Here is a 25,253-nt window from a genome sequence, read left to right as displayed (position 1 = left end):
ATGCAGTAGAAGCCAACACCAACACCATGGGGTCTTTTCATCTTCAGTTTCGACGAGGTACGGAGGCCTTTTCGTCAACCCGATTACAAGAAACCCCATTCTTCTGTTTCTTTGTCTCTCTCCCTTCTTATTCTTCCCTCTTCCTATCCAATGTATGCAATTTCGGAAAGATACAGGAAGAATTGCGCAAAACAGGGTTTCACAATAGGAAAATGATTCGTAGATAACACGTAAAACATAGTTCTTGGAATAATAATATCGAACGATGCATATCTTAATTTGACACTTTAATGAATTTTAATAATGAACGAATCGAAGTGGAACACGTCGTCATTGCATTTTTTTTTTTCTTTTTGCTTCTTGTTTGTTTCTCGTTTTCTTTTTTTCTTTTTTGCAATAGCTTCAATTAGTACTTATGCAAATGATCTCTTATTAGATTTATAAAGTCAAATGCGGAATGACTAAATGTTAAAAAGAATTCATGTTCAAAGCTGATACCGCGATTACACGGGATAAAACACAAGGACCCATGGGAAATTACAGACAATCCTTTCAGGTACATTAAACGAAAGAAGAGTAAACAAGCTTGGATTTAACTAAATATATAGTTTTTGTTGGAAGGGGGCCCAAATTAGGAAATGCCAATTAAACGTTTGGATTTTCATGTATTATACGTATATATAATGTTTTTTTTTTGTTGTTTTTATATGATAACTCGTACGCTCCTTTTTTTTCTTTTTTAATATTCTTCTCTAATTAGTTTTACGTTGTGCACGTAAAAAATCTCATGTAGATATTTATTTGTAACAATATTCGATTAAATTATTCTAATTATTCATAAGAAATTGAACAAGTTTTTCTATTTGTTCTTCAACAAAATTAGGGCATTTAAATAATAATTTTATTGTTATTATTATTATATGCTATGTATAAATATTTAAATTAAAATATATAAAAAAATAATATTATGCTTGTTATTGCACATCTACGATCTTCTCTGATATATGCAAATATGTATTATGCATGTAGTTTTGTTGTTATTAAATATTCGTATTATAATTGCTCAAAATAGTAAGCGTATATTATTACTTGAAAAAAAGTTTTCAACTATCTTGAAAACTGTAAATTTTGTAAAAAAAATATCATCCCTATCACCTGTGTGTGATTAAAATTTGTATAAATATTAAAATAATACTAATTCTTCTCTCCGCCTCCTCTAAAAAAAGAAGAAATAGAAATAATAATAATAATAATAATAATAATAATAAAAAAGAAGACTATCTTATCTTATATTTAACGAGGAAAGGGTTGATGAAAGTTTCTCATTATTTATCCTTCTCCTTATTAACTTCAAAGACTCCGCAAACTTTGTTCGCTGGTACTGCCTTGTCTGAAAAATTATTTACATTAGCAATTTAAATTTATATAAATAATAATATAGAAATATATCAACAAAAAAAAAAAAGAAAAATAAATTAAATATATATATATATATATATATATATATATATTTAAATATATTATATTATTAATAACTTTACCAATCATTTTTGGATAAGGTAGATTGAGATTATTCATAATATGTACAAATTCCTCCAATGATTTAGATAATCTAGGATTCAACAATTTTTCTTCTGCAACAGTAGTCACAGTTCTACCGTTGTAATCGTGCGCAGGATATAGTCTATAGTATAATGGTAAAGTAAATATATTGTCGTGTACAGACTTGTATAATGTCTCTGGTGAGCCACCCTAACAGAATAAAAAAAATCTTGATATTATACAAAATGTATCATATTGATTAACAGACAGAAAAATAGAATATTTTTTTTATTTTTTATTTTTTATACAAACCTGAAAGTCTGTCCTTCCACATCCACGTATTAACAAAGCATCACCCGTGAAAGCGATTCCCTGTTCGTCACACACATACGTCACGCATCCTACATAAATGTTTCAATGTAAAAGTTTAATATAAAATTTATTTTATGCGACCGTTCAATTTTTCACACGTATGTATACTTATATATATATATATATAAGGATGGTTTTTATATTAGATCATATATTGATTATTCGATATTACTATATTGTACGTTTACATAAGTAGTTATGTATTATGTTGTATAAAATTGTCTCACATAAAATATTATTTTTTAAAGACTTATTGAACAGATTATAATATAAATTTTGTAATATGTGTTAAACGAAAAAGTAATAAAAAAAATAACGTAATATAAATATAAGTTATAATAAAAGAATTTTTAAAAATATTATATATACATATATATGAATATATTAATTATATATATTTAATAGTTAAACGTATATATATAATATAATATAATATAAGTGTAACTATTAAATACAATTGTATATAGGAGCATGTAAATTAATAAGAATGATTAGTGAAATATGCTTCAAAATAGTTATATGTTATCCACCTTCCGTATGACCAGGTGTGGGTATCACCACCAGATAATGTCTGCCAAATTTGATGTGGTCTCGTGGCTCCAAGAGAATGTCGGCCTTCGCACCACTATTGCGGGAGATCATCGATCGACAACCTGGTAATAATGATTTCAATCGGCCCGTTCCTGTAATGTGGTCTGCGTGCATGTGTGTGTTCACTGTAAAAGAAATAATCGTTAATTAAAGGGAACAATTTAACGATTTCATTTTTATACATTTTTATTTAATATGAAATTTTTTTGTTATTAAATTTAAAGTAGAGAAAATGTATTTTGTTTTTTTTTTCATTTTTCAAAAAATAAAAAAGGAAAGATAACGACTTACCAGCATATTTTAAATTTAAACCAAGTTCTTCAATGATTTTTTTATCTCGATCAGCCCATTCAATGACTGGATCAATTAAAATAGCTTCTTTATTGTTAATATCAGCAAGTAAATATGTGTATGTACTGGATACTGGATCGAATAACTAAAATGTTTTTTAATATAAATAAGTATAAGAAGTGTACACTTACGTACAAATTTTAAATTATATAAAGTAATTTATTTTGTTGTCGTGTGAAATTATATATTATATTAATAACTGAAATTAATCAGATTTTACGTACCCAAAAATAAGCTTTTGATCTATCTAACATAAACACTTAACATGAAGATTATCTTTTTAAGCAAGGATTTAATATTAATTTGAATAAGGAGAGCGAGATCTTAATTTTTGGATAATAAAATATGTTTGCTTTTATTTCTGCAAAGCGACTACGTAAATTCAAGAAAATATTTATGACATATGTATATTGCAGTTATATGTTTTAAATTTATTTATTAATACATATAGAGAAGTTTTATTAAAATATTATATATAATATTGTTAAAATTATCAACTAATATAATATTATCTGAAATTAGATTATACAGTCCGCTATATTTAAAAATGAAAATTATATCATTTTCGTAAACTAGTTCTATGCATTCATTAATAATATTCTGATAACGTACATAAAAAAATTAAGCATAAGTAAGATTAGATACTTTCGCTGTTTAGAATATACATAAGAGTATCACTAAATATTTTTAATACTATTACATCTGTAATGATAATGTTATTCACAATAATGATAATATTTTATACAATATAATGAACTACGTTCACAGAATGAGTGGCGGTATTATTTTGTATATATGTCAGATAGTATAAAAGAAATGGTAAACGACTAAAAAGATATGCAATATTCACATACCTGTTGAAATAAGAAATCCTTAGAGAAAGAAATATGTTCGGTCAAAGTTCCATGCTGATGATAATTTTCTACCAACATATTTCCTGTTCTAAAATATTTTTCTGCAAATCTTAACACTCGCTGACTCAATTTACTTAAGAATACACTCATCTTTGTAACAAGTTATATCACTACCAGTTTAAATTAGAAGATAAATGATACTAATCAAAATACATATACATATATGTGTATATGTATGTACATATATATAGACGTTTATTAAATAATGATGATAAGTATATTTTTACACAGTATAACACTTGAAAGGTAACGATGTGAGATCATCTTATTAGTTATATCGTTGATAACTTTGATAACATAACCTTTAAAATAATCTTAAGTTAAAGATATTGATAAATTAAAGATAATGATCTTTGTATGAAAAGTAAAGAAACATTTATAAATAATATATGTAGATTTTATTTTTGATATATGATAAAAAGAAATAGTTACCTTATCTAGAAGATCACAATATAATGTGTAATAAACTTTAAAATCATTTTACCATGTTTGAACTGTCATAAGTCTTTGCTTACTAACGCACGTTAACCAATCACATAGCAGAATGGCCAGTAGTGATTATAAATTAATAAAAAAGAAATAAAATACAATTAATTTGTTTTCTATTTATAAAATAAAATTTATATTATATAAAAAAGCTGTAAATAATATTTTTTTGTATTAATATATTGAAATACATAATCCAAAAAAAAATAACTGTGTAGCTCATCTATAGAGAATAGTTTTATGGTCATTTCCGTTTAGTAGATTTCTCGGAATTCCATCTTGGATTTTGTCTTTCCGCTTTGTATACCTACAGAGGTAAAGGCTATTAGAGTTTGCAGTTCTTTGTAAATGTAAAAAGGTTTGAATGATTATTATTAAATATATTTTCTTTAAGATTAGTTAAAAGTTAATTAATAAATATTAGATTATATTAGTGTTACTCGTATTGCTAAATTTATATCATGAAAAATAATATGTGATCATATAGTATTCACCCATGTGGTGATATTGATGTCCAACACACTGTACATTGATTTCAATTTGTTTGATCTATTTATTTATTTATTTTAGATGCCATCGGTAACATTAAAGGACGTTGACCAACACAAATTTGTGAAAGCTTTTGCAGCTTTCCTTAAAAAGTAAGTTATATTATTTAAATTTTAATTGGTTAAGTTATAATTTATAACTGTAGTACTCTACTGTTGTTATATTGTAGTTTTTGAAATGTTTAATTTACACCAATAGTTCAACTATAAGTTTTTTATGTATTCTTATATATACAAAATGTAATTATGTATAATTAATATAAATATTATATAAATTTTAGGACAGGCAAAATGCGTGTCCCAGAATGGGTTGATATTGTGAAATCAGCTCGTTTCAAGGAACTTGCTCCTTATGACCCAGATTGGTACTACATCCGCGGTGCAGCATTAGTTCGTCATATTTATATTCGCAGTCCAATCGGTGTTGGAGCAGTAACTAAAATCTTTGGTGGTCGTAAACGTAATGGAACACATCCCAGTCATTTCTGTCGATCAGCTGGTGGTGTTGCCCGTAAAGCTCTCCAAAGTTTAGAACAATTAAAACTTATAGAGAAAGCACCTCTTGGTGGACGCAAGCTTACAAGTCAAGGACGCAGAGATTTAGATCGCATTGCTGCTCAGATTAAAGCCAAGAGCAAAAATCAATTAAAACTTCAAGAAACTCTTGTTCTGTAAGCTTTTTCAATAAAATTTAAAATACGTTATCTATTATAATTATTTTCTCTCACCTACATTTATAGAGTAATTAATTTTAAATTACTTGTACTGTATTATTTAAAATACAACATTAAATAAAAAAGGAAAGGTATTTATATAATTATGTTGCATCAATGCATGTGTCATATACATGTAGCAGATCTAGTAATAATTGTAATTATTATTTACATTATGTTGCTTGAATTATTATTGCAACAATTCATATAAATGCGTTATATGAAAACGACATTAATTATTACATTGAGCATATGAGTAAAATAATATAAATTAATAGGTCCTCCAAACCCGAAGGGGGCGGAGTAAGAAAATAAATAAAAAAAATATAAATTAATAGTAAATAAAAAAAATCCGAACCTTTTATAATTTAATATATAATCGTTCGAAGATATATTTATATTATTTGATAGAATTATTATTAATCGAAATTTCTAGTAAATTCGATTGTATTTCGAGAATTATGACGAATAAGAAAATAGAATAGATGGCGCCAAAATATAAATCTTGAAAAATGCCAGTTTTTAATTTCTTTCGAAATTTTTTCACTGGAGGAGAGAGAGGAGATTTTGGCGATGAATGGTAAATTATTTATATTAATAAATAAATATATTAACAAACAAATAAATAATAACGATAATAATTTATATCAGGCACGTTATGTCGGCATATCTACAATAGAAAGAACTTTCTAGAGATAGACTTTATTTAGATTTTTTAACATATCAAAGTTGTTACTGTTTTTAATGTAACCTTTATTTTCTTGAATAAAATACTATCTTTTTGTAGAATAGAGTTTACATGTAAACATATAGCATATATTATTAAAAATTCCAAAAATCTATCTTTTCACTTTAACCTCAATTTGTTATTAGTATAATTTCATTTATTATATTTACTAACAAGTTATTTTGTATTGAATTATCACAACGATAAGGAAGCACAGTTTTCGTAATCCTATTTGGCAAAATGATGAAGATGACAATGATGATGATGACTTCAGGTATATTTATAAAGATATTAATTTTTAATGTTAATGTGTGTATAATAATATTAGATGATTTCATTATTTATTGTAGGCATGTTGGAGAGAATATTATCAACGATCCAATGCAAATGGTGCATTTTTTTGAATCTCAACTCGATAACATGATAAGCAGTATTTTCTCTAATTTTGGTGATAATAAAATAATGATTACACCAGGTACATATGGAATTATTCAATATGAAATGATTTAATTATTATAACTATTATTTTATTGATCTCATAAGAAATTGTTTGTATATTTCAAGGTAGCATAGAAGAATTACCGCAAGAAAGTAGACAAAGTACTAATAGTTTACGTGATCAAGTTTTAAAACCAGGTTATGATTTGCCCAGTGAAAAAGAACAAGAAAAATCCAGAGTGGATATCGATTTAGATGGAAAGTATGAAATTTATAAAATATCATCCACTCCTTTTCTCTCCTCGTAGTATAGTTTAATAAGTTTAATTAAGTTTATTTATTTCATTCGCTTTACTCATAGAATCATCTCTGCTGATAATTTTTTCAAATCTTGGGACAAGTCTGAGAATAGAGAAATTGTACCTTCTATCCAACAATTTCCTGAAAGTTCAAAATTTGTTAGTAAAAGATCTATACGTATAATGGGTGATGTTATCGAAGAACATCAGATAATAAAAGATGGCGATGGTAACCAAAAGGAGATACTTTCTAAACAGATCGGTGATAAGAAATATGTTATTGAAACTAAGAAAGACAAAAATGGCGTAGAAACTGCAAATGAAAAGATAATTAACATAGATGAAAGTAAGTTGTTGTAATATGTATTTTTCGATAACATTAGTTATCGAAACATTGTGTGTTCATATATTTACAATGTTTTTAGCAACATTATGTAATATATAATGCATATATAATAATGTAACTTTTCGTTAAATTGTTTTTAAGGTGAACTGAAAAACTTTCAACCAAATCAAGATAATAGTTATGATAATCCTAGTAAAATTTTAAATTATTTCCCTTGGGATAAATTTTTTGGTCCAAATCCAAAATTTTGATAATATAATAAATAATAGTATCTCTTTAGTAGCACGTAGGATGATGGCTGTTCTAAAAAACAAAAGGGGTACCCTTTTTATATTATATTATTATTTATAACATGTGCCACTACATCTATTAAAAACTTATAATGTGGTTGTAGTTGATAATACGTCATTAAAATAAATTATAAAATAAAATTGATTTGAAATATTAATTTAAAATGTTTCTTTTACCACACGCGATTATCCAATTTTTACATTATAAATGAACATTATTGTACAAATTTAGAGTTTATTACATTTAATATAACAATAATAATAAGAATAATAATAATTATTGGTTACACGATGTTAAAAATTAGTGTTGAACACAAAAAAATGATCTAATGAAGGAATTTTACTTGATTAATTCATTCAAAATCCTTAATTTTGGTGTTATGATTTTTGAACAAGCCTAAATTCTTGATATTATATTATGTATAATACGTATTGCAACATTAAATGATATTCTTTACATAATGTTCATATATAAGTATATAGTACGATATATAGTATCATATATATATCGTATAAGTATTTTAAAGCAAATATATATACAATCTATTTTTATAATGTGTATCCCAAGATAACAATTAGTATCTACAATTGTGTCATGTTCTTCTTGTTTTTCTTTCTTTGTTTTATAAAATGTTAATGGTACGTGTGTATATATATGCGCATGTATACGTGTCTGTATAGTTTACATAATATATATTATTGTTACAGTGAGCAATGTTTGTATTTGCATATAAACATGGCAGCATCTCTATGATTAACTCCTTACGCTATAATAACATGTGAGACTTACAAAAATAATTTACAACTCAAATGTGAGGAACACGAGTCCTACTTGATAATCCTACTTGTGTGATAATTCTACTCTTATCAATCCGATAAAATTGTTCTCAAGCTTTAATTTTGTTGAAGCTAATGACATGATACATAAAAGGATATTCATTTGTTTATAAATAATAATATAACTGATTATATTTATAATAAATAATATATCTCTCTACATAATAAACTTTATATAATACATAAATCAAATAAATAACAAAATAATAAAAAAATAGAATTTTTTAAGAGCTTATAGATAAATTAGACGATTTATTCAATGAATATTTCAAAACTTTTTGCCTAAAGATAAATAATGTATTAAGAAAATTGTAATTTATGTCTGCAGATAAGAACCCTTGTCAATTTAAATGGCTAATCTTTGAAAGAAAATGAATGAAATGGAATAGTCCTAAATTGTATGATATTTTTGGAAATATTTTTCATTTCAAGAAATTTTAAAAGCACTTGATGATTTTTGTTTTTATTTAATTAGATTCATATACTCGAAAGAATGGTAAGAATATTATACCTGTAATCAGGGCGGTGTATCTGACTCGTGTTTTTTTATGTTTGACTTGTTAACATTATTACAAATCTCACACAATACCATAAGGCAAGGGATTAAGTGATCTATACAAACTAAACATCACAGGGATAATTACTTCCGTTATAGTATATTGCATGATTACATATAGCTCCAATATGTACAATTAATTCATGTATTTAATCCTATCATATTTACGTAATCATAATGATCGATAGAGAAAATGTCAATGAAATAAGACAATATTGAACAAATGATTAATATATTAGTTACTTAACGCTATTTTATAAATTATGATAAAAGCCGTCGAATAAAAAGATTTGTCAGATTGCTTAGAAACTAGGATTGTGAATATTTAAAGGAGAGACAATCACGATAAAAATATAATTCAAGAATATTTATACACAATTTGTTGACGGTTTGTTTTCATTGACATTTTCTTATTAACTTGAATTTTCCTTTTTAACGCCACGAAATTAAAAAAAGGAAAATAAAAACGTACATTTTTGGAAAAAATTAGATTTCCAATTCGGATAGTAATATAGTAACATTTGGAATCTATAATTTCCAATGTAGATTAAAAACAATCATTATTTTTGGAATAATCTACAATATTGTGCATACGCCTGAATCAATATAAATATATTAACAGAAATAGTTAATAATTTCTAATTTTTACAATATTATTTAGTTATACTTCCCCACATAAACCTGTATATAATATACATCGACATATAATATTAAATCAGATTTTACATCCCAGATTGATTTATAGTAAGTGTCGGATTAATTCTGAATTTATTTTATGTATATATATATATATATATATCATATATATATATCATTAAAGGCAGCAAACTCTCAGTATTTATTGTTGAAACATAAATTGTAGTGCCAAGGACTATTGCCATCCATTCATGCCTATTGTGAATGAAATTATTATACAGAATTTTCATTCCGATATAATTACTTTAATTCTTATAAAATATTTAAAACAATATTAATAATATGTGTATTTACCTATCAAAAGATTTTATTATATCTGTTTAATAATTATTCTTGACCAAAACCTTCTGTTTCCTCAATTGCATAATTTAATTTCTCTACCAATTGATCATAACTTTTATATGGTGGTAAGTCGAGTCTATTAAAACATGTGTGGGATCTTGGTAACCATGTATCCTTTCCAACTTTTTCAATACAAAACCGTTGAGGCCCGTTACTTCCTACAAATATATAACAAATATTTATAATAATAAATATACATATATTTGTATATATATATTCAAACATATAAATTAATTGTACCCATTAATTCAGCAAATCCTCCGACAGGAACTCTGCAAGTACCAGTTACAAATTGTAAAAGACGAGCCCTTTTCTCGCTGTCCGTTCTTGTTACGAACTGCAAATAATTGATAAACGTTATAAACATTTGATCAAATTTTATATCATAGAATCAAACAAAAAGAATATTAATTTACCTGCCAGAACCATAAAACTTGTTTACTATTACGCGTATAATGTCTATAAATGGTATTACGTTGCCAATCTTCGACATCAATTTCCTGCATACCACATAACATTAACTCCAATTCACGTTCGTCAAAATATTTTAACCATTCTAATGGTACAACTGAATTAAATCCATCTAAAAAGGCTTTTGTTTGTTCTTCTATACCTCTGGTCATTCTCCATTCAGTCATTAATCTAACAACAATAAGAACATAAGATAGACATTCTTCTCTTTTCAAATATTTCAAATTTAATTTTTATTTCAATACCTAATATATTCTTCTTTATTGTCTTCAACAACTCTAATTTTATCACCGTTCTCTTTTAATTCATGATGAATGACCTGTCCAAGAATTTCAAAGTCTACGCTATAATACAATTCTAAGGCGCATTCATCGATATTATTTTCTTTTATCCAAATAAGAGATTTGTAGAATTCTGGATCGATAGATTCTATATCTTTCATAACTAATTTTTTATTTAACATTCTTTTAAAAAATGGCATAGTAAAACCACTATAAATAAATCGTCCATGGTAAAGAGCCTAAAAATAAAATATATTTCATTAATTTATAATATCAAATAAAAGTAATGTAATATGTATACATATAGAGAGATATATACAAACCATTGCGATAAATCGGCCAATAAATTTAAAATATTGCAAATGATCAGGATTGACATAAGATGCAGGATTTATTTGCAAGCTGTAATTGCTTTTATTAGCATATTCGAATAAACAATACATAGGATTTAAAACTTCATGACTCAATAAAAAGAACCACTCTCTAAAAAGACAAAAAACAAAATAATTAGAAATATTATAAAAATCTTAAACATTGATTATATATAATGTGTATGAATATAATTATTGAAATTTACCTGGATACACCACCATAATCCAAGCCCTCTTCTCCTTTAAAAATGATATATAATCTTCGCCTAAGCGCAAATGCTTCTGCGTTCATGATTTGGTGATAAGAATCTTCAAATAATGTTTGTCGACTAACACTGATTTTAATATGATTGGGTAATGCATTGGTTTGACACAAGAAACGAAATTGTGATAATTTCCAACGGAATGATCTCTCGTATGCCCTTGGTACTCGATAAACTCCCTTTGGTCTTGATTATTGAATGAATTATTAAATTTTATATTATAATTCTATAAAAATATTAAATTTTATTTTTTTCAATTAATAATAATTACCCTTTTGGTGCACCTGGCCTTGGGTCTTGGAATGTTGTAGTTCTCGTATTATGGTCTACGAAATATCGAACACCATCTTCTGTTAATCGAATTTCCCAACCATCCGGTAATGGTGGTTCATCTATTCCTGTTTCTTGTCCTTGCGTACGAGGATCTTCCCATTGAGTTGTTCGATTTTTATGATTTACATAGTATACTCGACCTTCTGGTTGTTTACGTCTTTCCCAACCAGCTGGTAATGGTCCAAGGATATCATCGTCGTCAGGCATAGAAGATGCTAGCTGTCCTGCCACAACGGCTGCTGCCCCAAGAGGCTGGATATATGTTATATATTAAACAATCAGTTTGAAATAAAATAATATTGCTTATCGAATATCATTTAAAATATAATAACTTACTTGGGGATAAAGAAATCGTTGATTGCCTTGTTGAACGACATATTGCCTTTCACCTTGCCATTGTTGGAAATGCTGCAATCGTTCCGTGTTTGGTCTCTGCCATGTTGTACTTCTTGTATTATGATCCACATAATAAATTCTACCTCTTGGATCTCTGCGTACTTCCCATCCTGGTGGTAATGGTTGCGGTCTTTCCCATGATGTACTTCTTGTGTTATGATCAACATAATATCTATAACAAATATAACGAAAGTTAAAAAAATAGTTAATGTTAATATTTAAACAATAAGAGATATTTAATAATTATATTTATTAAAAACTATACCTTCGACTATAACCATCACATCTCATTTCCCAACCAGGTGGAAGAGGTTCTTCCGAATGACATGCATTATCAACTTCTGAAAGCATTGCTGATGGTCCAGGTTGTACAATAGATTGTCCAGCCACAGGCATAGTAGGTTGTCCCGCCAATGAAACTGTTGGCTGTACCATTCTAGTAAGTGAACGAGATTCCGGCAAATTATTAGTTGTAAACTCTTCTGAATGTGGAATAACAGTGCGACCATCTGGTACTGTATTTAACATAGATTGTTCTGATCGAGGAATACAATGCGGAAGAAGAATACTGTTATTTTGTTCAGTTCGACTAACTCCACGAGCCTCAGATAAATGATCCGATCGTGTTTCAGTATTGGGTAGTGATGTTGGTTCTACTCGAGAAGTTGAACATGTATTTACATTAGAAAGAGATAACGGTTCTGATAGAGAAACCGTACTACGCCCATCCGAAGCTGAACTAGATGCAGATTGATCAGCTCGAAAATTCGTTAAACGTTCATTTGTAGTAGATACGGAAGAGGACTGTTCTGGACGAGAAACTGAACGTCCCTCTGATATGTTATGATTGCTCGGCAATTCTGAACGCGATGGTCGGCACCCGTCCATCAAAGATGTTGTATGTCGTTCTGTTGTTCTATTCATTGGTTTTTCAGGTGTTTGAGTTGCTGGTTTATCTGACATAGGAATAGCATGTCCATTTGCTAAGTGAATTGAACACATTTTACTACTTCCTGGTTTATCATTCTCGTGTGGTTTGTGATGTTGAGCAGAATTGTGTTTATCTATACCAGATTGATTGGCATTAGTGTTATATGTAGAACTGTGGTGAGCATTGCTCTGACCACAATATACTGACGACGGTGTGGCAGTTTCATTGGAATGTAATCTCATTCGACCACGTACTCCTCCATTCAACACGCTGCAATTACTTACAGTATCGCTACTGCTAGCACCTACAATAAACAAATATATGAGTCAAATAAAAATAGATTTATATTATAGAGAGAGAGAGAGAGAGAGAGAGAGATAAATAACAAAATATTTGATTTACCATCTGGTACGGTACATGGAACCTGGCATAACGACTCATTAGTATTGCTCGGTTTAGAATTATTAAGGTCAATTCTCAAGTTATCAAACAGTGTATCCAATTCTCCAGTTTTTGGTAACTGAGGATCATGAACAGGTGTAATATCATTGATATCTATTGTTAATCCATCAAAGACAGTTACTAGCTCTCCGACTTTGTTAGAACAATAATCATGTTTATTAGAATTCATCAAATCAAACGTTAACTCCAAGTTTTCCAATTTTCCATTATAATGAGACAAGATTTGAAACAGACTTATTCTTTTCTCTCCTAATAACGTGTCCTTTCTGAACGTACTATGATCGAATAAGCGAAAATGTACTTGAGAATACGGTTTGACCAAGACATGAAATCTTTCCTCCCATTTTGGTTGATATGTCGATTTGGATACATCCGTTGTAAGAAGTCTTTCACCATCCACAGAAATTTCTATATATGGATTAGGTTTTAGGAATGATGAGCTTCTTAATACTGCCCCTTCAACTAAAATGACACGCAAAGTATCACATATGTTTTTAAGAAAAATTTGACTCGTAAAGTAGAAAACTTATATATGAATGTAATAAGTATACTAACTTATAATATCTAATTGATAAAATCCAGATGACAAAGGACCTTTTTTACAGTGGGACATCGTATGTTCTTTATTACGATTCAATATAATGATCCCACAAATCTCATAATTTCTTTAATCTTAGACGTAGCGATACCTAAAATATATATTACAATTTTGATAATACAAATTAAAATTGAATTTATGCTTATGTATATATATATATATAAATAATATATAAATAATAATATTAAATTTATATAATTTGAACCGATGTTCTATTCCTATGAAGTATCAAACAAAAAAGAAACAATCTATTTTTATTTTGTACTTTGGTCGTAACTTTTTAATAAAGCATTTAAAAGCCCAAGTTAGTTATAAAATATGGTGGAAAATTTTGGGGAAAAAACTAGGACACCTTGTATTTACAGATATATACATGCATACATATACACATACACATATATAAAAGTCTACTATTTATTATACCTATATAAGAAAATAATTGCTTATTCAACTGCTATATTATCTTTACGACATAAGCATAAAAGGTGATAATGAGGAACATAAGATAAATATGAGTAAGCTTTGATAAAAATTATTTGCTAATTAAAATGTAGAGCAGATGATGCGAAATACAAGAAATAGAAATAAAAATAAAAAGATGATGCATATAATAATAATAAATAATTAAACGACACTTGTTCTTTCTCTCTCTCTCTCTCACACACAAATTAAGTACAAGTATAGTAGATCATGCCGTGACAGCTTAAAAATAAATAAAATGATCTATGCAACTAGAAGAACATTACAATAAGCGTCGAGATGTAATAATATAGTTTTTTTTTTAAATGTATATATGTATAAATTTTAGCTGATTAAATTGCATGATACTTTCTCTTCCATTTTTTTAATGGTCATTGTCAAACTTTCCCGATAAAGAATAAATATATAAAGAAACAATCAAAATGTAATTTAGGATTTCATCTAACACTCCAGAAATTGACGATATCATTAAACTTTCCTATTAATCGGTCACCATCTTTTCATGATCATTCCATACGTCACAAACATATAGAAAATCTTTGTCATATACATACTTTCGCATCTGAGTTGCGTTCCCAAAATTACCCCACCGTCAACTTTTATTAAACGTTCAAGGTGACATTTCTGCTATCACAGATCAGTTTAAATTATCACTACTGTCAATTAAAACATGTTTCTTTTTGAGTCACCGTCAAATAGTTACCGAAACTAATAGGACAACTTGATTGAAGTTAGTATTTGCCAATAACGTGATGCGAGACTCCTCTCTCTCTAGTGGTATTCAAAATATCACTTTACACACTGTGTATGACAAAAAGAAATGTATATTCTAAAAACGTCCGTAATCATTAAATTATATTGTAATAATTTCCCCCGTGTTTGACAAATAATTGAATGTTATTCGATAATTTTTCAACGATATTTGATAACTGTAAAATATAGATTAAAAATACGTATATCTTGAACATTTTATTGAAATAATTACTATGTTTTCTTCTGACAATTTCATTATTGGTATTGAGCCAATGAGAGGACGGAATGGACACGTGGCGCCATCACGATCCAACGGATTTTTTCTATAATTATAATTTTTTATTTAAACTATTTCATTATAAATATCGTATTAATGAGAAAATATAAATGCATCTAGGAGCCACTTAAATTGAATGGATTTTATTTATAATTGTTGTCATATTTTTTAAACATTACGCATTTCATTATTGACGTTCAACCAATGAGAGTGCGGAATACATATGGCGCCATTTTTGACCAAGCGGATTTTCAACGAATCATTAACAAATGAAAAAATAGTTCTTCCGAATAATAATACACGATGATACTCATCTAGATTACGAGCAATTGTCCAATAAATGCACTTATTTGCTCTTTGTTGTAAAATATGCGACAGATGCGCACCGTAGCGTGATTATTGCCAATTAATATGCGAGCATATGTAAGGTTATGGTAATTAATCGTTTAGTTATCGACGGGGCAGACTTGGAATTGGCACAATTGAAGATGAACTCGGACTGTGGAGTGCACTATCGCGTTTTTGTGAATTAATATATACGGGTCGGGACATGGCGTATGTTAATGTAGCCGAATGGAAAACAGATCAAGTGTGCGAGTGGTTAAAAGGTGCGAACAAATGTTTTAATAACTTAACTGAATATTAATTGTTATCATCGTTTATTTATCTATCGAAAATAATCGCGATAGCCGCTTTTTCGTGAGAGAGAAAGAGCGTGGGAAATCTTTTCTCGATTGTTAAATTTCCCCTCTTTGTACCCTTCCTTCCCTCTGCCCCTCTCCGTCCCTAGTCGTAATCATTATCATCATCATCTTTCAATTTATCGATGCAAGAAAACTGCGAGTTTCTTTGTTCTTTAGTAAAGTTTATTCGAGAAAAAAAAACCACGCCTTCTTCCTACGTTCTAATTGCATAATTTGTTAATTATGTTTCCTCGTGATGCCAATAATGAATGACCTCTGTTATAATGATATATTACGTTTGACATTAGATCGTCGAACTTAAATGCTATTGTTTTATATATATATATATTAGTCAACGGAAGTTATTTACATCCTGTTCTAATCTTTTCTTTTTTTATTTTAATATTTTTTACATGCCATATCGTCTCACCGATTCATTGTAATATCTTTAACTTAATTTTTAATATCATAGACAATAGAGTTATTGTTTAATTATTTTTTTTATTTTTATTGATGTAGGTATATGTTAATATAATATTCCATATTATATTGATTATCAATTATTTTCTTTATAAAAATCTTTTCTTATAGAAAAAAATTCTTGTACAAAATCTTTAAATATATTAATTTAGAATTAATTAGAATTAAAATTCTACAGATATATATAATCATAGATTATTGTTATTTTAGGATTGGATAATGCAGTGCTCCCTTATGTTCATAGTTTTATGAATCATTATGTCAACGGACAACAACTTTTAAGTTTGAGACCAGAAGATCTAGAACATCTTGGCGTATTAAAACTTGGTCATCAAGAAATTATTTTAGAAGCTGTCGAATATTTAAGAAATTTCCATTACGAATTGGATCGTGAAAATTTGCAATTGTTAGCACTTAGGTTGTCCTGTCAGGCACATAGTTTGTACAATGAACTATCACGTCAAACTGATTCCAAACCTGTTACTACACAAACATTATCGGATGTAGCATCAGTAGTTATGACTGTAAAACCACTAGTAAGATGGCTTGATCGTCCTCCTTTCAGTGGTCAATTGGATTATAATGATAAGAAAGTAAAATTAATGAAATTGGCATTAGAAATGGCAACTTGCGCTCAAAGAGATAGATTTGCTGAAAAACCTATAGAAAAAATTAGATCTACTTGCGAACAATTAGCAAAATTGGCTGACTACGTAATTCAAGATGTTGCTGACCCAATGATTTTACAACCCGTTACTTTGGATTTGGCTACATTAAAAAAAAGACCTGGCGATGAGTTGGTAAGATATTTTATTTCTAAGTAAATAAAGGGGCTTAGTTGGAACATCCTTTTTAGATAACGCTTTGTGTATTTTCTTATAGTGTTTTATGATTGTCACTTCCTTTATAGATAATTTGCTTTTATCTATACATCATTATTATAACTAATAGAATAAGAATATAATGTTATATTTAATATGTATAATATATATATAATTGAATATAATTTTTGTATTTTGTAGGGATTTTATATCTTACCTTCCTTTCATGGAATACATCAAATAGCCGATATTAAATTTGGATCAGCTGCGCATCAATGCGGAAAAATGGAAGAAGGGGATGAGATAGTTCAAGTAATATTTTATCAAATTCTTATTATTATTTCATAATTATCAATTGTTACTTAATTAATAGTAAATAATACAATTATTAGATTAATTATCAAACCGTCGTTGGATGGGAAAGAAAAAGCATATTGGAATTATTCCGTGAGAGTCCTAACGAAATACTTTTAACATTGAAAAGAAGACCGAGACACACTAAAGTATACGGACAAATTTATATTAAGCCGTATAGACTTCCGAGCAATAAAAAAACTACGTATACGACAAGATGGCAACATAATCTTCCGTCTCCACGGCCAGAATTGTTAACTATACCTGATTTTACTATGCCTTTACCAAGGTATGTTTGCATGATATTTATAAGTTATATAAATTGATGTAAAAAAAAAAAAGTTATATTTAATTTAATGTATCTATATTTTTTTATTAATCAGGCATACACCAAAGAATACTAGCCCACAACCAACAGGTATTACAGATACTGTTAGTATACTTGATACAATGGCAACCGATAGTAGCGATTCTGATAGCGAAGTTGAACCACCTGTATCTGTTCGTTTGTATTCTACCAAACCAAGAAGTTTAGTTCAAAGAAGAGCTACAATAACTGGTGCTAGTCCAACTACTAAACACGGAGTCGATATAGAACAATTTTGGAAAGAGTTGAAACAAGAACATAGCACTACATTCCAATTAAGAGATAAGGCAGCATCCTGTGCACACAGTTTAGATAGCGTACCATCAAATTTGCGCCCACAAACATGTTTAGGTATAGAATCAACGATAAGGAAAAAAAGACCCGATACGCAAATAGATGATAAAAAAGATGAATCTAATGAAAAACCAAGCGAGACTGAAATAACTCATACGGACGAATGCAAAAGTTTATTACAAGATATGAAAGAAGGTAACAAAGTAACTACTATTAATAAAGAAGTATCAAATGTTGCTATAAGAAATGTTGATAGTTCTTCTTCTCAAAAAGTAATTAATTCAACTACCGTAAATAATATGAGTGATACAAATGTGCCTTTAGATGAATGTAACAATTGTATTAGTGATAGATCTAATAATAATAATAACAACAACACTAAATTAAACAGTAATGAGTTTAATGCGAGTAACTTTAAGGACCGTGGAAGATTAGATAAAAGTCATAGCACGCCTGCGTATGATTCTACAGAGAATAATGTTGAGATTGATAGAAAGTTATTACTTTTGGATAACTCGTTTGAAAAGACTAATTCTTCGTCCAATGTTATGAATTCAAAGGATGTTACGTTTGATATGACTAATGATAATAAAGAAGAACAACAGAATAGAGAAAATATAAGTAATGAAGAGGATAATGATGAAAATGTGATTGTTAATGTTTCACAAAAAATAACTAATTTTGAAAATAAGATTCGCTTTAAGAATATAACAGATTCTACGCAAATAAATCTAGATAATATCGATTGTAAAGATTGTTTGAGGGAGAACCAAAGCAATATTGAATCTATTATATCGGATAACGAAGTATCTGATAAAGAACAAATAGTAGATAGCATACATAAGGAAATAGACAATACTACAAAAAGTGACTATCATAAAATAACTGAAAACAATATAATTGACTACGATACGAAAGAAGAAAGATTAGAATTAAATACTAATTATATTGAACTAAAATCCGGCAGCAATAATGAAGACGACGTAGCGCTAAAAAGATTTGGTAAGATTTTACAATCTAGTGACTATAATTCAATGGAGAAACTAACAACAGAACGACAATATTCTAGTTCATATATAAAAGAAGTTTCTACAGACGTACAAGAAGAAATACCAATAAATAATTGTTGTAACTTTAATGTAGAAATGCAAGATATTACGCAACGTACAACAAAGATACAAATTAGTCCAAATCCACGTAATAATGGTATAAAAAATTCGAATCCTATCGTTGTTGAACCTAAAATACATTCTTGTAGATATATTGAATTACCTAAAGTTGAATCTACTAAGAAATTTGAAATAAGATCACATTTAATACCACCTGAGCCTCCACCTCGTAAATATATTCCTAAACCAGAAGTACCTGAATCATCTGGTAATGTTTTGAAATCAGCAGGGAAATCTATAATATCGCCAAGACATCATATGAGAAAGGATTCTAAAAGTGGCAATATTTTGATAGAAAGAAGCAACGATTTAGATCAAAATGAAAGTGACGATTGTTTGAGTATTTATTCTAAAAGAATGGAAAAGTCTTCGAGTTTAAATAATAAATTAAACGCATCTATTGAGAATCAAAGATCAATATCAATTGATTCTACGGATCTTAATAACTTTGAAATTTATGATAAACAATTAAGAGATGAAAGATCGCATTGTGAGAAATATGAACCATTTACCGAAAAATTTGCTATTTCAAATAATTCATTGTCGGATTGTTACAAGTCTGATAACTGCTCTTGGAATAGCGATTTTTCTGAAAGTTCAATCTGTACAAAACAAGAACAATTATTGGAATCCAGATCGAATATTAGCAAACTATCAGAAAAAGATAAGAGCTTTGAGAAAGCTGTTGTTAATAAAGCTATGATGGTAGCTAGAAGTATCGGTTTACATGGAGGCTTGAGTAAGTCTTCTAATAACAGTCCGAGAAGTAATAGAAAGAGGAATACCTTATTAGCAAGTAGGTAGTCCGATATAAGTTTTATACACACATACACACACACAATTGGATAGATATTTTATATTTATTTATTATTAATATGTATATCTATTAAATCTCTTTTTTGTTTTAAATAGAAAAAAGAAACATATCCGTAAAAGATCTCGGTATGGGCGATATGGAAGGATGGTTAACGTATCGCAGTAGAGGTGCTGGAGGTGCTTGGGCCAGAGCGTGGTTTGTTCTAAAACGTGCAGCTTTGTATAGGTGAATATATAAAGAAATATTCTAAATTATTTAAATAATGTATTATAATTAAAAAAAAAAGTATATTACCCATTATTTTAATCATTATCTTATTATATATATATATTTATAGGTTCAAAATGCAAAGCAGTACAAAAGCTGACTGTCTTATAGCTTTAACAGGCTTTACGGTATCACAAGCAACTGAAGTCAAGTCGAGGAAGCATGCTTTTAAAGTTTATCACACAGGAACAGTATTTTATTTTGCTGCTGATACTGAAGATTGTTTAACTCTTTGGCTCGATGCTGTAAATAAAGCAACGTTAGGAACAGACGTACACAATAGAAACAGTGCACTTTTTAGCGAAACTGACGAAAGTGACAATGAATATAAAAATAAGTTGAAACTCACTCATACTCCTGAAAGTAAACCTAACGTGGAAAAATCATTTGGATCTTTGAAGAAAACTGTACGAAAGGATCAATTATACAAGGATCACGAAGTTGGTGGTGCGAGTTTAGATAGGAAATATTTAAGATTTCTTGGTACGAGAAATCAAAATATTCCTGTACCAACAGCTCAGTTTAGAAGTTATAGAAGAGTACTTCCTACAAATATGACAAATAAGTAAATATTTATACGTAAATATATAAATAAAATTAATAATTTATAAATTTTTAAATAAAATATATAATATATAATATATTATATATTATATATTATTATTATTATTATATATATATATATATATATATATATATAATTATATGTTTAAATAAATAGAATAAAATCTATATTTTAAATTCTTTTTCTTTTTTTTTTTTTTTATAGGAAAGAAGATTGTATGACGTATTCTCCAGATTTACAAATGACAATAGCAGGAAGTACATTTTATGGATTAAGTGCTTCTCAAAGTGCCACCGATATGTCTTATAGTAATCAAGAAATGAATGATTATCGACGCCCTGCAGATAGGTAAATGTAATCTTAAATATCAACGTATCATATAAATTATATATTAAATACGTATTTTAATATTTTCATCGTACACGTAGGTGTACTAATTGTCGTAGTAAAAAACCAGACGAATTGCAAGGATTTATAACTTTAGAACAATTTATGTTGTCTCAACAAGAAGAAGATCAAAGACAAAATACAATGCAGAGATCGATATCTCCTCGAGTTACACCTATAGCTAATGATCACATTTATGCTCATAATAGACACGTTAATGATGTTTGTCTAACCAATGAAGAATCGTATGCTGCAGATGGATATGTTAATGAAGGAATTGTTTATAATCAATATAAAAATAATAGTGAGATTTCTTCTTCGTTGTGCAGAAATTCCAAAACACCTGACGAATATTACAAAACTCGTCAACAAAATTTATCATCAAATGTTATTTCTTCGAATGATAAGAAAACAGATTGCTTACACGACAAATCTTGTAAATGCAAAAATGTTATGCAACACAAAAGACAATTAGATCTGAGTAACAATTATAAAAGAAGAACTCAAGATAATCTGTCTCATCAATCATTTAGACAAAATGATTCTTTACCGAGACGACACGAATTCCCACAACCAACAGTTCCAGTCTGTCATAGTACGCCTGATACTCGAAGTGATAGTAGTAGACATAGAAATATCAGTTATGATCGTAATGCACATTTACCTACTCGTGATATACAGTTCATAAATCATAAAGAAAATAAAAGATCTAACGATTATGCAATCCCACAAGAAATAGGTACTTTGATAGATGATCTTCGATTAGTATCTAAGAGACTTCATAAAAACGAAGGTAAATTAATATTATTATTATTATTATTATTATTATTATTATTATTATTATTATTATTATTATTATTATTTATATTTATATTTAATTTATTTTAAATAATTATATTAATTATTATTTATAGAAAATTCAGGATCTAGCGGCGATCTTACGTATTTTGTTTCTTCTGATACGTTACAACGAGCAAAGAAGGAGGCAACCGTAACGCGTAAAGGAAGTTTTAATCTTGCTAATCATTGTCGAGATTATTTTCCCTCGGATAAACGTTGGCTTGATTCTTTGAGATGCGTTGATAAGAAGAATATTAATTATGATAGAAATCGATTGAAAAATGCAGCACAATATCAGCCTCCTCCTATACCAGCTTCGTCGTTTGAACAAGAAGGGATGAGAGCGACTTTTGAGATGCATCTCGATAAAAAAGATCAAGTTCAAAAAACTAATAGATTGAAAACTTTATTCAGCACTAAAGGTCATCAGAAACCGTGTACTTTGGATTTACCTAAGGACGGCCAAAAGACTTTACTAGGTAAATTTTTCAAATTATTTTATAATAAATAATCATATTATTCATTTATCTGTGTATACATATTTTAATCTGTGTTAATATCTGTGTATTATATATTTTAATCATTTTAATTTTATATAGGATCACCTAGATTGCACAGAGCGCTATTTTGGGATAAAAATTCTAATCAACAAAAATCTTCTATCATTAGCGAGACGCAAAGTCCTGGTGATAGTGGAATCAGTCAATCTTTAAGTTCCTTCAGTACAAACAGTCATTCCCAAAATCTAAGTTACAGTTGCAGTTCAATGAGCGATTGGAGTCCGGATACACCAGGACCTAACTCGCCACGCACATCTAGAGTAAGTCAAAAATGTAAAAAGAAATCGTATCATCAATTTTTGTTAATAATCAATATCGTATAATTAAAAATAATGTTTATATTTTTTCCAGTCTAACGTTGGTGGTCACGCGTATCAAAAAGAAATTTCATCTTCGGAAAGAAAATGTCTTTCGCCACCAAAGTTACCTTATATACCACCACCGACGTCTCCACCTCCTGATTATCCTGGATTGGAGTATCCGCCTGTATTTGAACCTGGTACTTATTCTCTGTCAGATGCTTCTTTGTTACGTAATCGTAATAAGACTATCGATAGTAATATTCAGTAAAGAAGAAATACAAACATTAAATATACTAATGTATGTATATCCAGTGTATATACTAAAGTACTTTAATAGAAACAACCACCAAAGATAATTCTTTTCAGTGTTACTGTAAAGTATTGTTCGATAAACAAAAATGTTGAAGATTTCTATTAATTTAACTTAAATTCAATTAGTAACAAACAAGCAAAATCTTAACTTATTATTTAATTTTGAGAAAAAAAAAAAAGAAAGAGAAAAAAAAGATGTTTAGAAATGTGATTATTCTGCTAAGAAAGAATAAATCTTTCCATTTTTGTCGTCAGCACACGTGTCTCAACGATGATGCTGCAGAAATATAATAACTAGTATTTGACAATTTTTTATAATGATAAATTGGTATCCTGTTTATAGCTAACATAAGTATTGAAAGGAACAGTTTCGCGATTATATAGATAACTGGAAGACTGAGATAATTGTTATTTAATGTTGCCTTCTAGGTGCTATAAAATAGTGGTTGTGTTCAAATCTAAGAACTCCAAAGAATTCTACTATACTATACAACTATATAGTTGAAATTCTTAGATTTAAACGATTTTCAAATATTACTTTACTTTCCTTCTTTTAGGTTTTTTTTCTTTTTTTTTTTTTTTTTTAATAATTTATGTTCTTTTTATGCATATCATATACTCGTAACAGCGGGAAAGAGATTTTTTTACAATATAATACTAGGTATATAATTTTAAGTGACATTACACACAACCTTTTATTACTCTTATATGCTTGATTCTTTTTTATAGCAAGAATTTAAAACGAGTTTTTATATTGTGAAATATTATGTACATTTGTATGAATTGATATATTTCATTTATGCACACAGACACACACATACATATATATATATATATATTTTATAAAGGCATAATATTTTATCGTGAAGATGATAATGATAAACTTTTTTCTATGAAAATGTTTCATGTAGGATTTACTTTGTCAATTTTATTTTTTTTTTTTTTATATATATATATATAATTCCTACACATTTTTTACAAATAATGCAATAATAAATAATTTATAAGTTGCTTCTTGTTCTAATTAAAGTTTATACAAAAATCGGTGAAATACCAATACTATATCTCTAGTATTATTAGCATATTAGTATATTACTAATCATTATAGTATATAATAATTTACTATTGTCAATTGTTCAATTGTATGACTACAGTATGAAGAAAAGGAAAGAAAGAAAAAAAAAAGTGTTGTTTAATCATTATAAAGCTTTCAAGGTGTGTAAGAAGATTTTGATGATGCAAATGTGATGAAATGTGAAAGTGCCTACATATTTTTTTATTGTAAATTTTATATATATATATCTATATATATAAAAGATATTAGAAAATAGTTATAAATAATTATCTACTTTAAGATATTTATAAAGAAAA

At 28.0% G+C, this 25,253-nt stretch overlaps 5 protein-coding genes across 11 annotated transcripts in view; 3 read left to right on the top strand and 2 right to left on the bottom strand.

The window, feature by feature from the left end:
- The window catches only part of LOC122515069 (fasciclin-1), a 763,302-nt gene that overhangs the window by 156,318 nt on the left and 581,731 nt on the right, over positions 1-25,253 (top strand). The window lies entirely within an intron of this gene.
- LOC122515085 (persulfide dioxygenase ETHE1, mitochondrial) lies at positions 1,217-4,330 on the bottom strand. Its single transcript, XM_043632271.1, has 7 exons — positions 4,203-4,330; positions 3,711-4,072; positions 2,797-2,941; positions 2,445-2,630; positions 1,855-1,943; positions 1,542-1,752; positions 1,217-1,390 (listed from the first exon to the last, which is right to left on the bottom strand). Exons 2-7 carry the CDS (start codon positions 3,858-3,860, stop codon positions 1,326-1,328), a joined length of 846 nt encoding a protein of 281 aa, XP_043488206.1. The 5' UTR covers positions 3,861-4,072; positions 4,203-4,330; the 3' UTR covers positions 1,217-1,325.
- Positions 4,503-5,508, top strand: LOC122515089 (40S ribosomal protein S19-like). The gene is made up of 3 exons (XM_043632275.1): positions 4,503-4,614; positions 4,827-4,897; positions 5,086-5,508. Exons 2-3 carry the CDS (start codon positions 4,827-4,829, stop codon positions 5,477-5,479), a joined length of 465 nt encoding a protein of 154 aa, XP_043488210.1. The 5' UTR covers positions 4,503-4,614; the 3' UTR covers positions 5,480-5,508.
- On the bottom strand, positions 8,902-15,630 carry LOC122515064 (E3 ubiquitin-protein ligase Su(dx)). The gene is made up of 13 exons (XM_043632232.1): positions 15,189-15,630; positions 14,112-14,245; positions 13,497-14,018; positions 12,429-13,398; positions 12,104-12,335; positions 11,706-12,019; positions 11,378-11,620; positions 11,124-11,283; positions 10,765-11,039; positions 10,465-10,690; positions 10,289-10,385; positions 10,001-10,206; positions 8,902-9,901 (listed from the first exon to the last, which is right to left on the bottom strand). The coding sequence occupies exons 2-12, from the start codon at positions 14,167-14,169 to the stop codon at positions 10,034-10,036; spliced, it is 3,270 nt and encodes a 1,089-aa protein (XP_043488167.1). The 5' UTR covers positions 14,170-14,245; positions 15,189-15,630; the 3' UTR covers positions 8,902-9,901; positions 10,001-10,033.
- LOC122515061 lies at positions 16,015-23,839 on the top strand. The gene is made up of 12 exons (XM_043632221.1): positions 16,015-16,272; positions 17,038-17,627; positions 17,850-17,960; positions 18,041-18,291; positions 18,386-20,628; positions 20,745-20,874; positions 20,987-21,481; positions 21,686-21,829; positions 21,910-22,661; positions 22,783-23,187; positions 23,308-23,528; positions 23,620-23,839. The coding sequence occupies exons 1-12, from the start codon at positions 16,215-16,217 to the stop codon at positions 23,836-23,838; spliced, it is 5,619 nt and encodes a 1,872-aa protein (XP_043488156.1). The 5' UTR covers positions 16,015-16,214; the 3' UTR covers position 23,839.

The sequence above is a fragment of the Polistes fuscatus genome, unplaced genomic scaffold (assembly GCF_010416935.1).
Source record: "Polistes fuscatus isolate 324 unplaced genomic scaffold, CU_Pfus_HIC Scaffold17, whole genome shotgun sequence".
Lineage (NCBI taxonomy): Eukaryota > Metazoa > Arthropoda > Insecta > Hymenoptera > Vespidae > Polistes > Polistes fuscatus.
The sequence above is the reverse complement of the archived record's forward strand: the minus strand, read 5'-3'. Positions and strand labels throughout refer to the sequence as shown.